Source organism: Leptinotarsa decemlineata, unplaced genomic scaffold (genome assembly GCF_025532065.1).
Source record: "Leptinotarsa decemlineata unplaced genomic scaffold, Ldec_3_MD MMD2_tig00026282_RagTag_RagTag, whole genome shotgun sequence".
Lineage (NCBI taxonomy): Eukaryota > Metazoa > Arthropoda > Insecta > Coleoptera > Chrysomelidae > Leptinotarsa > Leptinotarsa decemlineata.
Genome location: NW_027412668.1, coordinates 20,706,368 through 20,725,229, shown reverse-complemented (window position 1 = coordinate 20,725,229; position 18,862 = coordinate 20,706,368). Strand labels below are relative to the sequence as shown.

At 33.3% G+C, this 18,862-nt stretch overlaps 1 protein-coding gene and 1 long non-coding RNA gene across 2 annotated transcripts; one reads left to right on the top strand and one right to left on the bottom strand.

The window, feature by feature from the left end:
* The first annotated feature begins 2,835 nt into the window (after window positions 1-2,835).
* Window positions 2,836-3,548, top strand: LOC141484572 (uncharacterized). The gene is made up of 3 exons (XR_012466695.1): window positions 2,836-3,215; window positions 3,271-3,358; window positions 3,418-3,548. It is a non-coding gene; the product is annotated as an uncharacterized lncRNA (long non-coding RNA).
* A 396-nt stretch (window positions 3,549-3,944) lies between these two features.
* On the bottom strand, window positions 3,945-6,207 carry LOC141484730 (uncharacterized). The gene is made up of 3 exons (XM_074180014.1): window positions 4,923-6,207; window positions 4,642-4,863; window positions 3,945-4,584 (listed from the first exon to the last, which is right to left on the bottom strand). Exons 1-3 carry the CDS (start codon window positions 4,971-4,973, stop codon window positions 4,459-4,461), a joined length of 399 nt encoding a protein of 132 aa, XP_074036115.1. The 5' UTR covers window positions 4,974-6,207; the 3' UTR covers window positions 3,945-4,458.
* Window positions 6,208-18,862: the final 12,655 nt, after the last annotated feature.

Genomic DNA, 18,862 nt, shown 5'->3' with positions numbered 1-18,862 from the left:
CGCATCTAAAGATCTGAGGAGAATAGGGTTGTGTAATGGAAATTTCAGCTATTGGCAATGCAATAAAGGAACAGAGTGAGTTTCATGGAAAACAAAAGTTATGTCCTGAGGAGAATGACAAACGTTGAAAAAGACCTATGTAAACTGGTATATTGAAAATGTTTGATGAAATAAGTGTCAAGGAAAGGTGTACAGAGAATTGAATCAAACTCAAACTATGTCCAAAAGGCTATTATGTGAGTGACATTTCATATCAATACTCTTCCATACATCACATCGTGTAGCGTTCCTATATATGATATCTGTTTCAGTTTCATGACGAATATTTGTACCCGTTCATAAGAAATCTGACGCTCATCTTTTAGAAAATTATAGTCATATCGCCGTTTTCTCAAAAATCTTCGAGTATGCAAAATTAGAAAGAGTCAAGAGTTTTGTTGAGAGTCATAAAATTATTTCTTCTACTCAACGCGACTTCCGATCTAGAAAATCCACTACAACTGCCATCACAGCATTTTATGAAAAAAAAAAAACTGGAAAACATCGAAAACGGCGAATGCCCTATTGAGATATTCTGTGATCTTAGTAGGGCATCTGACTGTGGCGATCACAGGTTCTTGTTAAATAAATTTATTCATATGGCATCAGGGGTAATGCTTTTAATTGAATCGAGTCTTTTAGTTTGGGTCACAAGAACCTTTTTTTGGAACGTCTGTCCGAGGTACCGAAAATTATGATCCAGGGCTCTTTCAATTCGGAATACCCTCTAACAACTTTTTGGAAAATTTCAAGAGGGGCTCGAAAAAAAATACGAAAGTGAATATGATGCACTGTTTGGAACCTTCGGTGTAGTAATGAATAGTACTGGAGTTTTTTCCCAACACCAAATCGTTTTCTTTCAGTTTTGTAATTTTCTCGTTGTAGTGTGACAGTAGTTTCAGTTATCGAGTCTGTTATTGGGCTACAATACAGCCGATTGAAGTAAGCTTTTCTAAAGTAACTTTTCCATTTCAGGGTTTTCCATCTCATCACCAAGAATGTTTTCTTTCAGTTTTGTAATTTTCGAGATAATTTCACCGTGAATTGATAATTTACATGAATTCTATTCGATTAAAATGAACAAGAATCAAGAGTTCGAAGCGGTTAATGGGATATACGATCCGTTATATAATGAATATGAATCTTCTACAAGGTCTGGTTTGAATATTACATCAGAAAATTGTGAAACGGAGTATGCTGAGTTTGAGAACTTGGAGAATCTGTCGTACCTCAAGTTGTACCATTTTCAACGATGGTTATGAAAATACGATTACCAAATGAAGGTGTGAATTTTTTTTCGTACGATCAACTCAAACTGTTCATTCGAAGATCTGAAGAGAATAGGTTGTGTGATGGAAATTTCAGCTTTCGACAATGCAACAAAGGAACAGAGTGAGTTTCATGGAAAACAAATGTTATGTCCTGAAGAGAATATTCAAACGTTGAAAAAACCCTATGTAAACTAGTATATGGAAAATGTTTGATAAAATAAGTGTTAAGGAAAGGTATACAGAGAATTGAATCAAACTCGAACTATGTCCAAAAGGCTTCTATATGAGTGACATTTCAAATCAATACTGTTCCATACATCACAACGTGTAGCGTTTCTATATATGATATCTGTTCCAGTTTCATGAGAAATCTCACGCTCATATTTTATAAAATTATAGACATCTTCGAGTATGCAAAACTAGAAAGAGTCAAAAATTTTGTTGAGAGTCAGAACAGAGTTTTAATCTTCCTCTTTGAAGATGATCACTTGGTGATCAAAACACGTGTCGAGGTGTTGAAAATAACGATTTGGTGTTGGGAAAAAACTTCAGTAATATTTTTTAACAACTTAGTAAAAACAGGGGGTTTGGTTTTTTGCAAATATTTCGGAAAATATTAAAGATACTCGAAATTTAAAAGAAGATCCTCAAAGAGGAGGAAATTTCCCAACAAAAAGTACCACTTCCCAGAAACCTCCTACCAATATTTATAATTTTAATTTAGAGGCGAAAATAGCGCTAAAAGCGAGCGAAGCGCGTCCACACGCGCTGACCCATACGGACCTTGGAACAATAAAAATTATTTTAACCCATTAAATATCATTATTGACAAAAAAAATCATGTTTTCTCTAGACACTTGAATAAATGAAAATCCATGGAAAAAAACTGTTCCCGTGATTATTTTAGAAGAAGAATAAGAAGAACTTTATTTCCAGATAGGCAAGCCTAATATAAACATAATTAATGTACTTTATCTAAATATAATACATGAAAACCAAAATTAATTATTTTATCATAACCAAATAACAGAAACTATATCGCACATATTCTATATAGGGTACACGTTTACATCCCACACAGCACCAGATATTCATGGAATATTCCCTCTGTCATAAAACGAATGTATACATTCCAAATATTCATAGAATATTCTTGGAATATATACATGCCTTTAGAATATTCATTATGCTTGAATGAATATGTCAGAATTGTTCCCGAAAGAATGTGCATAGAATATCTATGAATGGATTATTCTCCCGTGAATATTCAAAGAATATTGTCGATCGAATATACCATATGGTATATTCTTAGAATATATCCCCACGGTATATTTTGGAATATTGTATTATATGTATTACTGGAATTTTGAATTATCTTATGATAACGTATTGAAATAATTCAATATTATTAAAAACAAAAATATTTGAAGATTTCAATCGAATGCATAACCTAACTTTTTGAACTTAACGCGAAGATTCTAACTGTTGGAAACGACAAAAAAATTCGAATGGGCCAACAAATGAACCAATGCATCAATGAATCGGTTTATTCTCATCCTATTTGTCTTTTTGTAATTGAAATTATTCAATTACAAAGCGACAAATCCTGGCAACAGAGAAATTGGGAAGTGAACTATTGGACGTTTCTTATTGGTCAATTGAAGTGTAGCGCGCGACAGACATCGCTTGGCAGCTTTGCGTTGAAATCGACATTTGATTTAACATGGCGGTTGACATGGCAGGTTTGCGTGTGTAATGTATGGTGTATTGGTGTCAGTATCAAAGTATAATTCTCTCATGTTCAGTGTACCATTTATAGTTTGAGGCTGTCCAATTTGCAGCACAGCGAATAGTTTGCTTTTGCATCTTCAAACAGTAGAGTTACATATTCAGTCTTTAAGAAAAGTAAGTAAATGACATAATGAAGCCACGATGCTTAACGTACAATACCTCATTTCAGGCCCGAGGAAAGTTCGTGTGTGGGATTTGTTGGTTTGACATGTTTATAAACTAGAGTGATTTTAGTTGTGTATCTTCAGTAGAGAAAAGTAAGTGAATGACTCTTTTGTATCATTTGTTTTCATAATTTTTATCATTTTTTTTCAAGATAGTATCAATATGCCCAAAAAGGAAACGGAGTGGTACCCGGTACAAGACGGTGCGCCAAGAAACTGAAAACGTAATGAGTACTTTTCAACTAGGGAATGCAAGTTGCTCTCCAAGTCATAAAAAGTTGTAGGTAAATGTTCATGAGGAACCTATGAGAAAAATATCTATTTGATTTGTATTCCAATTTTATTGTACCACAAATAGTAATAATGAACGTTAATGTTGGACAAATAGCAGGAAAACTCTTCTGGTGAGCAAAGTTTGGATAACTTTGAGTAAGTGAAATTCATTGAAGAACCCATCATACCACTCATTTAAAATAATTTATTTGTGGGTTTATTTTTTGAAGTGAGAAACCTATATCTCGCTCATTTCGTGATGTTATACATTTTATTTCTGACCGGGATATTATAAGCTTATATCGTCATAGTTACGCTATCAATAAAGAGGGTCATAACTCCCTTGGGACATTATAGATTTTATAATTCCCTCTACCTTTCACAAGTAAAAATAAATAGAAATGAAAACTGAACCATATTTTATTTATTCACGTCATTACAAATAATAAATGTACAATTTTGAAATGTTCCCTGAAAATTACTTCCGCCACTGGAAACAATTTCTTCTTTTGTATGGCTGGAGCTTCTGTTCACTACAGTCAAGGTACCTGCCTCTTCTGATGACAAAGTAGACAACATACGCGCCGTTTTATTTCTCAATTCGATGCTATCCTCCAAATACCCCTCCGCCACCGTGGAACTTTTCCAACCTCCGTGTCTTTTTAAGTTAGTCATAGTTGCTCCTGCATTGGCTAGAGCAGTAGCAGAAGTGCGACGAAGGCAATGTCCCGTATAGGGAGATGAGTTTGGCAATCCTAAATACATTGCGATTTTGCTGGCGATTTTCCCAAACATGTTTTTTCCAATTGGCTGAGATGTACATTTATTTTGTCGGAAGCTCAAAAAAAATCGTTCAATACCTTTAGGACGCAAAGACATATAAAGTCTTAATAAAGGCAAAGCGGAGAACTCTTTTTCATTCACAACTGTAAATTTCTTCGATACACCAGTTTTATAACGGAATCCCGGTCCTCTATATCCGATATCTTCATATTCAAAAGTTCCTGACTTCTGCATCCTCCAAAATAACCCATAATCAAAACAACCTATAACAAAAAAAAGGAAATAAATACACACAAAAAGGAAAATAAGAAAAAAATTACCTTATGCAATAAATGAATATCATTAGGAGCGTCCTTTAGGAATCTGATAACATCTTTAGGAGATAAAACAGCAGACTTTTTCGGCTTATAACTCTTACTCTTCCGTTTCAAAAAAGCCTGTAGTTCATTGAACTTGGTGATATCTCGTTTCTCATGTATAGTCACCATCGATTTTAGCGTTGACCATTTAGTCCATAAAGAATTCGGACTATACGTTTCTGACTGAAACGAATAAACACAATTACTACCAAATCTACCGAAAAACATAGAAAATTCCTTACCAGTTCTTGAAAATATGCCAGAAATACAGTTTCAGTGACATCTTTTGGCATAACATTTTTCCGTGTCAGCCAGTCCAGATATATCTTGTATTCTTTTTAGTATACGGCTTCACTTTTCAATGGAATTAATGATTCTCTTGCTTGTTCAGCTTCTTTCAAAATATCCTCCATTATATTTGGGGTAGAAAACACGTTTTCACCGCAAACACAGCTTGATAACAAAGTTCTGTTTATAAACAAGTAACATAGCAACAACCTAACAACAAGAAAACTCTACTATAATCAACGGTACCTGATTCAAATATACCGGGAAGGTAATGAATTGGTACATTTTTCCGTTTCAAAAATGAACAAAATTTTATTGAAATCGGTCAGAAATAAAATTATCTATGTACCACGGGAATTAATGAGCCTTAATAACCTCAGGCAATTGCTGTCCCTCGGGCCAGAGGCCCTCGGGACGCAAACTTTGCCATCGGTAATTAAGGCCCTCCTAATTCCCTTGATACATAAATAACTATTATTTCTGACCGGGATATTATAAGCTTATATCGTCATAGTTACGCTATCAATAAAGAGGGTCATAACTCCCTTGGGACATTATAGATTTTATAATTCCCTCTACCTTTCACAAGTAAAAATAAATAGAAATGAAAACTGAACCATATTTTATTTATTCACGTCATTACAAATAATAAATGTACAATTTTGAAATGTTCCCTGAAAATTACTTCCGCCACTGGAAACTTTCTTCTTTTGTATGGCTGGAGCTTCTGTTCAGTGAGTTTCAGTGACATCTTTTGGCATAACATTTTTCCGTGTCAGCCAGTCCAGATATATCTTGTATTCTTTTTGGTATACGGCTTCACTTTTCGATGGAATTAATGATTCTCTTGCTTGTTCAGCTTTTTTCAAAATATCCTCCATTATATTTGGGGTAGAAAACACGTTTTCACCGCAAACACAGCTTGATAACAAAGTTCTGTTTATAAACAAGTAACATAGCAACAACCTAGCAACAAGAAAACTCTACTATAATCAACGGTACCTGATTCAAATATACCGGGAAGGTAATGAATTGGTACATTTTTCCGTTTCAAAAATGAACAAAATTTTATTGAAATCGGTCAGAAATAAAATTATCTATGTACCACGGGAATTAATGAGCCTTATTAACCTCAGGCAATTGCTGTCCCTCGGGCCAGAGGCCCTCGGGACGCAAACTTTGCCATCGGTAATTAAGGCCCTCCTAATTCCCTTGATACATAAATAACTATTTTCTTCTTGAATGAAATGATATATTTATTATTTTTCAATTAGCGCTGATGAATTCAGAGAGTTGTTATTTTAGTATATTTTTCAGTGTACATTTTTTTGAGAGTAGGAACATCCCAATTTGAATACATTTGAAATATTTGTAACATGATAATATTCAGGAATATTTTATTCAGTGAATAAATATCTCGAATTAGATTTTTTATTTTCAATATTTGTAGAAACGTCAAGTATTTCAATGTGTATTGTTTCTGAAATAAATGTACATATGAATATTATGTATTTTATTACTTGTATATATACAGTGTGACCCATTTAAAATGGAACCACCCCTGTAGAATGTGCATTTTTCAATCAATCTCAATTTTTTTTTATTGAAATATTAAGCATGAAAAACTGTATCTTGACACTAACTTTCACAATTTTAGTTTCATTTCCAAGGCACTCTATGGTTTTTTTTGTTTGTCAAAAACGGCAAAAGTTTATTAGGCAATTTTTGTTTTCAAATTTGACTACACCACTGGATTCGTAGTCGTTATAAATCAAAACTGTCAAATTTTCATTAAAAAATATTTGTTAACAACGAAGTTACAACAACTTCAATTTTGGAAACAAAGTATTTGTTTGTAATTTTTATTCAGATTATAGACATATTTGAGATCTGACAACACTGTCATCACCAAGTAGAACACCAGTGAATTTGTACAGTGAAAATCCGAAGTCAACAGCTTAATGCGTTCTACAGTTATAACTCCTGAAAATATGGTAATGTGAGAGATTTGTGGTGCAAGCGTTTTGTAATAAAAATCTGACTACGCCACTGGATTTGTGGATAATATTCCCTTAAAATCATTCATTTGAAAAATAACGACTTTATACTGCTACGTGAATTTGTCTTTGGGATGTGAAAATTGGTGTTCCATCTAATATCATGATGATGTACTATTTGTGAATAAATATATTATTTTAAATATAAATATCATAGTTTGATAGTACAATCGTTGAGAGACATTAAGCCACCTCAAACTACAGAGCATATTATGTATAGGTGTCATTCAATGCGAAGTAATATTATTCGCATTCCACGATTTTGTAATTGATTTAATTTGTTCTGATTCAAGAGATATAAGAGAGTCCGGCAAAAATCGTAATGAGGTTTCATTATGCAATTATAGCACGTTATTTTGGCATACATTGATAATACAGATGCCACTCCATATAGGACGAAACTGCAGTAACGTTAGTTACAAATAAAAGTGGTAAAAAATATATAAATTTTCATTCCTCTTCTCATTATGATTTCCTATTACGTAGTGACGGCTACATTCATCAATTTAATAAATATTGGTGGTGAATTTTCTCCTCTTTGAGGGTCTTCTTTCAAATTTCGGATATCTTTAGCATTTTCCGAGATTTTTGAAAAAAAACAAACCCCCTTTTACTGAATTGTTTATAACTTTGGCAATTTTTTCGAAACCCTCTGGAAATTTTTCAAAAAGTTGCTAGATGTCATTCCGAATCAAATGAGCCTTGGATTATAATATTCGGTTCCCTTGGACAGATGTTCCGAAAAAGGACTTGTGATCCAGACTATTTTACCAAAAACAAGACAGTTTGTTTCAGTTATTGATCATCAGTGTATATTCGAATCCGGAACTCAAATTTTAGAAATTGGGGTCCCTCAAGGGTTTGTTTTGGCACCATTATTATTTATGTTATATTGTAATGATATGAATACCGCAGTCGATATTGAAACATGCATTATGTATGTGGATGTCACTTCATTATTGGTATCTAATAAACGCGATATTTCCTTGGAAATACGAGTATAACCGGACAATAAATAATTTAGTCTTACGGTGTAATTCTTATTCTCTGTATTTCATTTCAAAAAAAACCTTTTCTACCCGTTTTCACCGTCGACAGAAATCTTGTTCTTACATTGAAATAAATGTCAACAATAGCATACTCTCTAATGTTAGTGAATATAAATTTTTAGGGCTTAAATTGGACCCCTGTCTGAACTGTGAAACACATTGTAGCCAACTCACCTCAAAATTGTCATCTATCACATATTTGATGAGAAATCCCAAAATGATTCCAATCAGTGAACAGATATTGAATTATCACTATGCCCATGTAGAATCAGGAACTAGATTTGTCTATGGGGCGATTCTTCATTAGCAATAAGTGTTCTTGTCGCACAAAAAATCATTTTTCAAATCTGGAGTTAACCCACAAGCATAATGTAGAGACTCATTCGAACAATACAAGCAATAACTCTTGTGGATATATTGTGCGTTTATACTCAATGAGTTTCAAAAAGTTTGCGCCATATGGGAAATAGATTTTATTATCCATTTTTCATAAAATTTAAATTCTGATAAAAATTGGTGCATTGCGAGAGACTTGGATTCAAGTTGTCAAAATTCAAAATTTACTAACGGTGTATAGGGAGGAACAAGAAATAAGAATTTTGATCAGGGGTAAACTATACTCTTACTTTAGACATTATTAAAGAAGTTCATTTGGAGAAGTTGTTCGAATTTGCAAACAATATTCAGATTTGAAATCACAGCCACTCACATAACAAAAAAATCCATCTTTCATGGTTGTAGCCTCATAAAGAGTACTAGCATCTCAAATACATCTTAGGCGCTTCCTTAATTTTACTTTAATAATATTTCAATGCCGAATTTTATTCAATTCATTATTCGAACTAGTATGTCGATGTTTGTTGAAAATGGTTTGAATTTTTACTAGTTTTTTGGTGTAAAATTGATATATCACTCTGTATGTATGTATGTTTAGCATTCATTGATTAAGTCAATTATTTCTTATGGCTGTGGGTTCGATCCCCGCCTCGACCAGATATTTTTCTCGAAAGAATTTATCTGGCTAAAGCTGGGATGATTCTGCAACCGTGTTTGGAATCACACGTTAAAAGGTAAGACCTGGTTAGTCCTTAGCTCGCACAAGTATCTCAACTTCTGAGAGCTGTCGTTCGTATGGGGCGACAGCTGATCAACTGAAAAAACAGATTTCAAACAGAATTTTTTTCATCATTAGATCGTACTGATAGTTATTACGGACACACATATAGGGTGAAATATCAATTTTGCACCAAAATAACTACTAAAGATTTAAACCATTTTCAATAAACATAGATATATCGACAAACAACAAACATCGAATAATGAATGTGATTTCGCATTGAAATATTATTATAGTACTATGAGGGAGGCGCCTGTAGTGTATATGAAATACTAGTACTCTTTATGAGGCTAGAACCGTAAAAAATGGATTTTTTTGTTTTGCCACTTAGGTGGCTATAATCTCAAATCTGAGTATTACTTTCAAATATAAACAAATTTTTCGAATGAATTTTTCAATAATGTCTAAAGAAAGGGTAGTTTACTCTTGATCAGAATTTCCATTTTTTGTTCTCCCCTGTACACCGCTTGGAAATTCAGAATGTTGACGACTAAAATCCAAGTTTATCGCAATGCACTAAATTTTATCAGTAATAAAATTTTCTGACAAATGGATAATAAAAATGTGTTCCTTATGATTCCAATTTTTCCGTTAAACCTTATAAATACAAATTAATTGCCAAGTCCCTTTTTTATTTGGGATTGAAAATGTTCAACCAGTTACCTCTTTCTCTTAGAGATATTGATAGATTCCATGTTTTCAAACGCAATTTCAATTTACTGAATCACAGTTTCTATACCGTGCAAGAATTCCTTAATGTGCCTGTATGATTCTTTTGTATTCACATACCTGACTATTCCAATACATGTTTATGTCTTATGGAAAATAAATGTTATTATTGTTATTATTATTATAAACTGGACAATAAAAAGTGATTTAAGTTTAATTCATTGTTCATTTGGGAGTAGTTGTTTCAGAAGGTTTTTTCCAGTTTTAATCTGAAAAAAACTTTCGTCTGTGCACCACATATCTTCATGAACATTTTTTGTTACAAAGTTAACAATTCCCTTTTCTCTTCAGAAGTTTCCCATAGTTTATGTTCCATGATGAAAAATTAGAAAGTGGAAATTGACATTTTTTTAACCAAATCCAAAAAATATGACAAAAATTCAACGAAGTTCTTTAATGAATAGAAGAAACGAAAGAGTTCTATGAATAATAGAAATAAGAATAGTAATGAAATATGAATCCAGAAATTCAACTGAAACTTAAGCTATTGATTCAGTTCCAGGAGTACACATCAAGAAGTAATTCGAAAGCCAACTAGTTAGTTTCAGCGCCAAAGCGGTGAAAAGGGTTGATATCTAGCTAAGCTCTCATACGTTTCATTCTTTCCTGCGGAATCAAGCTCACCTTTCAATTTTTCCGCTTTTCGAGATGAAAAGTACGTATAATTCATGCACTTATTCAGAAAAATTGGTTTGAAGTCAGGCGCAGTGCGCGTAATTCAAGCACCCTTATACACAGCAAGCTGCGGATCTCTAAACAGATCGTACATTCAGTTGTTTGGCGACAGGGTTGCCTGAACGACCGCACGCTTCCGCGGATGGTGGTTTTCAGAAGTTTGCGATGTCCGCCGACACTTGCTCCGGAAACTTGAACTCGATTGTTGTTCAACTGATTATGTGACTGGAACTTAGAATTTTTATTTAAACATACCGGAAGTGTTTTGAGGTTCAATGTTGGGTTCATGTTAGCGTGTAGTTTTTGATGATGTGCGAGGTTAGTTTTATATATAGACATTCTAATTGACTTTTCAAATTTCAATATTTGGCGAAGGTGAGGGGTTATCTGTTTGATAAATATTCAAATAACTTTTTTCTCAGAGAGGTGAAAAATCTGTAGTGTTTTTGTTGAAAATATACATTGTGTCGTTTCTGATCTTATATTTCAAAAATTCATAATCATAATTGAGTATGCTTACAAAAATGAACATTTTGACAAGCATGCAATTTATTTTCCCAAACAATTTAGTAAGTCATTTTCGAGAAGAGATTTGTCAATAAAAAATCGGAATTGGTTTCAAGCAAACAATTCAAATATATTCTCGTCGATTCTATGCTGATGAATTGTTTGGGAAATAGGATTTGTTTTAACAGGACTGGTCATTTATCATTATGTATCAGTATTTTGGAATCTTCAGACTTGAGTACGTTCCTATTTATAGGAAAAATAATAAAAATTTGGCACTATTCGAAACACATCTGGAGCAATTCAGACAAAATAGTTTTAGTTCAGAGGGTATCCAGTTGAATAAAAAATATGATAAAAAATAGTTATTTCAGATCATGCACCTATATTTCAGTATATATTTATTTTATTCATCAAATTTCAGATCTACTTCATATCAATCCCTCCATACTACATACTTCCAAGTTTTCTTAATATTTGATATTCAATATATGAAAATGATAACTGAGTTGGATAAGACTATCCTACAGAGTAATTCTGAAAATTATCAATCATCAATTTCAATAAAAAAACCTGTTTATTATTATATTTTTGGAATAGTCACAACTTTCCCAATCAAAAAAAACTTTTCTGGAAATACTTCAATATTTATTGCCGAAAGTATACATAGAATATTAGATGTGTAATTCAGTGTATTATTCCTTGTTTTCATTTTGATGTCCCTCAAGCGAACATATCGAAGAGACTGAACATAGTATGAATTTCAACAATACTTACATTTCGAATAGTTTTGTGCATTTCAGGACACAATCCAATCAATTGAACGTGTGCTGACCGTTTAGTCAGGTTTTCTTGAATTTGTTATGTTGACAAGTTTTCATTTGAAGTATCAACGTTTTTACCTTCTGGACAAGTGTTTCATTTCGTTACATGGCGATTTCATTCCAAGATGGCCTTGTATTTTTGAACACTTTATGCAAACCAATCTTAACAACACTGTAAGTAACAATTTGATCTTCCTGAAATATAGTATTATAATCCTAATGATATCATTGTAACTTCTTCTTTGAAGATGATACTATCCATTATTGAAATTGGGAAATACCTATGGTACTATAAAAGTACACATTTTTCGTTTGTTCGAAGGTGGTGTTTCATGGTGAATTTCATTAGTTCAGACTTCCATTGTCTATAATGATATAAAATGATTGAAATCCCTGAAATTATCAATAAAATTATAATGAATAGCTAAAAATAACAATTAAATTAAGCAAATAATATTGTGGAATTGGCCGCGGTGGTAGTGCGCCCGACTCACGATCAGGAGACCGTGGGTTCGATTCCTGCCTCGACCAGATATTTTTCTCAAGAGAATTTATCTGGTTGAAGCTGGAATGATTCTGCAACCGTGTTAGGAATCACTAGTGATGCCTCTTGTCGAGACAAGACAAGAAAATGATTTCTCTCGTCTTGTCTTGACTAAGTCGAGAGAAAATGGTCTCTCGTCTTGACAAGAGACCTGTTTTTCAGGCACTCTCTTGTCTTGTCTTGTCTTGTCTCGACTTCTCTTGGCGAGAGAACGTCCTTGGTATTCAGAATTTGCAGTAAACGGAAACTTAGTGGTTATTTGGGTACTTGAACCCTGCACTGGATTCGTCCGTTTAACAGTGATGTTAGTTGTATACTAATTGTGAATAACTTCGAATTATTCTGGTATAAGTATATCACGCATTATTTAATCGAAAACTTTCTGACAAAACAGTTTCGGATACTTGATTATTCAACCTCTAACATGATTTCACTTGCTCTCAATGAAAAATGCCATCAACCCTTTATGCGACCACAATGAATGTTTGAAAAATTTCAAAATTCGAGATGACGAATGGAACACTCTTACCTTAGTAAATAGTTTTCTGAGATATTTCAAGGATCTTTCAACCATCTTATGTGGAGATCATTATCCAACTCTACCATCGGTAATTGTTGGCTTCAATATTCTGATAGATAATATAGAAAAACTTATGTTTGAACTCGATTCGAAACAAAATAGAACAGAATCAGATGAATTAATTATTTGTGCATTCAAATCAAGTAGGGATAAGATGCTCAAACATTACAAAAAGACTAACTGGATTTATTGTGCTGCGTTAATATTGGATCCCCGGCACAAAGTAGCTACATTTTCTAGAACAAGCTGGGGGAGAGAAATGAAAGAAAGTTCTGTTGAGAATTTTGAAAGAATTTTCAAAGGCAACTATCTTGCGCATAAAAATGCTCAGCCACCGGAAATAGTCGTTTCTGAGGAAAATTTAGAAGAGCCTTCGGAAAATGGAGACTTTCAGGATCTGAACTCATTTTATGGCTCCATTGACAACAGTCTCAAAGAGAGGGAGAGAGAACGGAAATTGATAGATATTTAGATTTGTCACGATCACCACAAAAAACCAATCTTTTGCACTGGTGGAAAGAACATGAGATTGAATATCCACGACTGGCAAAAATGGCTAGAGACTTACTGGCAATTCCAGCAACAAGTGTGCCTGCAGAGAGACTTTTCTCAAAAGCTGGCCTTACTATAAGGAAACATAGAAACAGACTAAATGCTGAATCAGCTAGAAGTCTTCTCTGTCTGAACTCCTGGTTCACCTGTTCGATGGCCCATAAACTGAAGTAATTTCATTTAGATATTTTATTTTATAGTGTTTTATTTTCTTGTGTTATCTTAAATCAGAGTGTTTTATAGAATTTTAATAATTTATTTTCAAGTTTAAAATATATATTTCAGTTTCATTATCGTTGTTTCAATCTGAAAAAAGTTTTTCTGGAAATGATAGTTTCAACAACAAAATCCTAATATTGCAAAAATTTCAGTAATCTTGAAATTATTGTGGAATGTACAACCATATCTTCTGTTCTAAAAACATCATATTGATGATGAAAATGCTCTGCAAAATTATAAATCAACAAAGAATCAGGTCAATAATTAAAAAAAACTTGCAAGAGAAAAATTTATAGAAGATCAATACACTCGTTGTGGTAGTGATTCTAAAACAAATATGGAATAATATATTATCAGTATATCAGTTATTGCTTACGTAACAAAGCTACTAAATTTGACAATACAATAATTAAAGAAATCAAAATAAATAGAAATGTGTTTATAGATAAAATCTGCAAAAGAAATGAACCACTGGTTTGTTACCATAGAAGACTTTATTATTAAAACAATTACCCATTATAACCTCAATCCCAAATCTGAATTTTCAATAGAATACCCTACAACTATTTATTTAAATCCTTCTGTGTTCTGAAGAATATTTTATACAAATTTAACAAATCTTAAATTTTATGTAAATTATGAAATGCACCATGTGCATCTGATATATTTCCATTTGAGCTGAAGAAAATCTATAGTTTTTCCTATTAGAAAATGTAGAAATGTTACATCACCTCTACTACCAGTTGACTACTTCTGAAATTGAGCTGGTATGATTAACCAAAAAATAATACATTATAAATGTATTTTGGTGGTATCAATAAACAAATAAGCATCAATTTAAACTTAATTTGCAAATTATTACCTTCATTCACTCCAATTGTCAGGATTCGAAATTATCAAATACAAAAATTGTAATGAACCATATATTTTTGCATCAAAATAATATTATAATTGGATTTCTATAATACTATTTTTCTCTCGACCTCTCTTGACTTCTCTTGTCGAGAGAAGCCTCTCTTGTCTTGTCTTGTCTTGTCCAAGAGGACCTTATGTCTTGTCTTGACGAGACAAAATTTTTCGAAAGGAAAATCTTCTCTTGTCTCGATCAAGACATGATTAGACAAGACAAGACGAGACAAGAGTCGAGAATCTCTTGTCTCGGCGGCAACACTAGGAATCACACGTTGAAAGGTAAGACCTCGTTAGTCCTTAGCTCGCACAAGTTTCTCAACTTCTGAGAGTTGTTGTTCGTATGGGGCGACAGCTGATTAACGGGAAAACAGATTTTTTTGTTAAACAGAAAAAAAACCCTGAAACTGAATTACAATAAAATCAAAAATAATACAAGCAACTATTGGAAAATGAACAATAGAAAAAATTAAAAGATTCCAAGTCAAGTTACTTCTTGACGTATCCACAATCGTTTTCGGGTTTCCATTTGTTGCGTATCTTTACGCTAGCTTGCCTAAATGAGTTCGTTGTTGGATAATATATATGGGGTTTCTTTGAATTTTCTGCTAAACCAGTGTTCTTCCCTGCAAAGAAGTCGCTTATATGTTGTCCAACACCGCATTCAGCCAAGCTAGGGTAGAAATACGCAACCTATGGACGCGGAAAACGGCCGACTCCTGCCAAACGGTCAGCTCCCGTTATACCGGTGACCCGGAGAGAGAAAAGAGGGAATAGGTAAAAGCATTCGAATGACCAATAAATAGTCATCTTTGGCAGGAATAAGTCCAGGCATCATCCGAAGACGATTGTGGGTACTAACAATCGAAACGTCGGGAAGTAACTTGGCTTGATATCTTTCAGTTTTTATTTTTTTCATTGTTCAATTTTCAATTGTTTGTTTGTTTTATTGTTATTTCATTTCGGGGTTTTTTCTTGCTTGATATAATTGTTGTTATTTTCAGTTATTCATTATCATTTTATTCATCAATAATAATAATAACCAACTTTATTTAGTATTTTATATTAGGTACATAATAGGCAAAGTTCAGCTGTATTTCATCTCAGCATTATAAGAAAAGACAGTAACTGGACAAATCATTAAAAGTGTTCAACAAGCAACATAGTTTGAAATAAAAAATCAATTATTCTGACACATTAAATTTTGCCTTCGGTTTCTTTTGGAATGTGGATTTTGAAAATTGCATGAGAACTTTAATAGTCGTGTTGTGAAAAAATACAGCTAGGAAGGAAAATGATTTTCTGAACATGGCTGAGGAATGACTAGGTTTTGCTGGTTACTTCGAAGGGATTTCAAATTATTTTATATCATATTAGACAATGTGAGTCCGAACTAATGAAATTCTACATTCTGACTTGCTGCTTCTTATATTGGGTCAAATAGGTTTGAAACTATATCAGAAGTTGCCACATGAAAAACGATTATCTAATTGAAGTTCCGTTTTGTTGTCTTCAAATCGACAACATTATTTTATTCACCTGAATTTTACTTTCATGCAGGACCAGGTCGCTAGTCACACACAATGTTGACATTTTGTTGGAACGTCTTATTGTTTACTTCAAGAAGTTAGAAAGTAATGTTTGCTGCTGTTACGACTTATGACGCATTATCAGCAGAATAAAATATAAATGATGATATTTAAATTTCTGAAAACTCACTGACGTATGATAGTTCATTAATATAATAGCATATCACCGTTCACTCTGATGAATCAAAATTTGCCAAATCATATGAATAGCGGGTTAAATTTGGAGTATAAAGACGGTAGTCAATAATATAGCTCCTTAACTTCAGGAAGTTTCAAAACTCAATGAAGTTTATTACTGTATAAATTTCGCGTGTAACTTAGTCAGCTGCAGCTATTTCGAATAATGACCTTCCGTGACATATAATTAGCATATTTTATTTCAAAATAATCGATTCATGCCTTCACCTTGGCACATGTCAGTAATTCATGAAGGAAAACTGATTGAGGGATTTATCACTATTCAAATCAAGGTTTCCAAATCAGAAGTGAACTGACAATAATAGATAGAAAGCAATATAAAATTTGATCAATTTTGACTCAAGGGATGAATGGAGATGAAAACTATTGATGTATGATGGAATTGGCCGATACTTGATGAAAATCCATATTTAACGTATTCAAAAAATACTCGTGAGATTTTCACTAAATATCAGTTTTACAAAAACGCAACACGTGTTTTGCTATACAATGGCTTCTTTGGGAGTTTTTCCTCGCCCGAAAACACGCCCGAAGAAGCCATTATATAGCGAAACACGTGTTGCGTTCTTGTAAAACTGTTTAATGAAAATCTCACAATAGAGTGTTTTTTGAATACGTTCGAAAACTATTGATTGATAATTAATGACCACATTTCTGTGAAATATATCCAAATATATTCTCGTCATCAGAATGAACTAAAATGTTCTCAGCATTTCTTTATTTACCCCCCCCCCCTTTTATTTTTAGAACGGGTCAACTCAAAACATTGAAATTTGGGATGGTGAAATGAATGTAACAAACACTTTATTTTGAAGTAAAATTGACAGATGAAACTTTCAAGGTGGCAACCATCGCCATCTGGAAATAAAAATGAATGGAAAGGGGGGTTTTGTGACACATCATTTTGAAGCTCCCGACGAATACTTCACAACTCTAGAATATGAAGTCAATATCTTCACCTACCACAAAATGGCGAAACATTTAATAATTTCCTGAAGACAAACACATTAATATCGATACTTCAAAAATTATTCCTTTTTATCTACCATATGGCTATTCCAACAACCCGATAAGGTTTGTTAAGTTTTTTTTGTTTAAAAAAACGACAAAAAATGTCAGTACCACTATGACAATCATTGTTCAGTTAGAATATTCTCATTTAGTTCTCAGTTTTACTAGTAGAAAGGTACCACGTCAACAATCTCTAAAATGGTCAATTCTCGTCCATTGGAAAAAAAAATTGAAGCGATTTTTATTTACGGTGCGACGCGTAACTTCCACGAGACTGAAAGAATTTTCAATGAACGTTTTCTGAATCGTCCTATCTGAAGAGAATTTTTGAGGGAACTTGTATCCAAATGCAGAACTACCGGTAGTGTACATAACAAAAAGCCCCCAGGTAATCCGTTCCGGAAGAACAGCAAATGCAAATAACTGGTGAGATGGTAGTAAATCCTGAACAGTCTACTCATTCCGTTGCGAATGTTTGTTAGATGTCTCCTTCTACTGTGTGGGGACTCTTGAAGAGGAATAGGTATCATCCATAGAAAACTATAAAAATTTGTTTTGAATAATGCAACTAATTTTCCTTTATTTTCAGTATTTCAATATTAATGTTAACAAAAAGGATTTGAGGCTTTATAACTTCTATTTATTACATGCGAGCGCTTTCGATAGCTGGCTATGCTATCATCTTCAAGTCTCTTGCCTTGAAGATGACGCACAGCCAGAAAAAAAATTGTATACCAATTACCTGAAGATGACCCTGATCGAAGAACAGAATTCTGGCAGAATCATGACGAAAACTATTGCGAAGAATCCTACCTATCTCCACAATATTTGTTTTATTGACGAATGTGCATTTTTTTCAAACGGCAATGTTCACAGACAAAATTGCCGTTATTGGAGTGACACCAACTCTCACGTTTTCCGGAAAACACATAACCAATATCCAGAAAAAAATAACGTTTGGGCAAGAAAATTGGGAAATCATATTGTAGGACCTCTACTCATTGATCGAAATTCAATAGGGGAACTGTATTTGAATATGCTGGAAACTACTGTTGACCCTCTCGTTACTGAAATCGTTGCAGTGAATCCTAATGAATTCGATATGGATATTGTATTCCAACAAGATGGAGCACGACCACATCACTCCAGACTAGTAAGAAACTATTTGGATACTACTTTTCCCGGTCGTTGGGTGGCCATCGAGGTCTTACAGACTGGCCAGCCCGCTCGCCAGATTTGACACCTTTGGCCTGTTTTTATGGGGCTATTTGAAGCAAAAGGATTACGGAATTGAATCTGCTTCAATACTGGATATACGGCAGAGGATAATAAAT

Excerpts from the sequence above, each read along its gene's own strand:
- LOC141484730 (XM_074180014.1), bottom strand. The coding sequence starts at position 4,973 with ATGCCAAAAGATGTCACTGAAACTGTATTTCTGGCATATTTTCAAGAA. Across the intron at positions 4,864-4,922 it reads TGGCATATTTTCAAGAACTG|TCAGAAACGTATAGTCCGAA; the intron begins GTAAGGAATTTT and ends TATTCGTTTCAG. Across the intron at positions 4,585-4,641 it reads ATATTCATTTATTGCATAAG|GTTGTTTTGATTATGGGTTA; the intron begins GTAATTTTTTTC and ends TTTTTGTTATAG.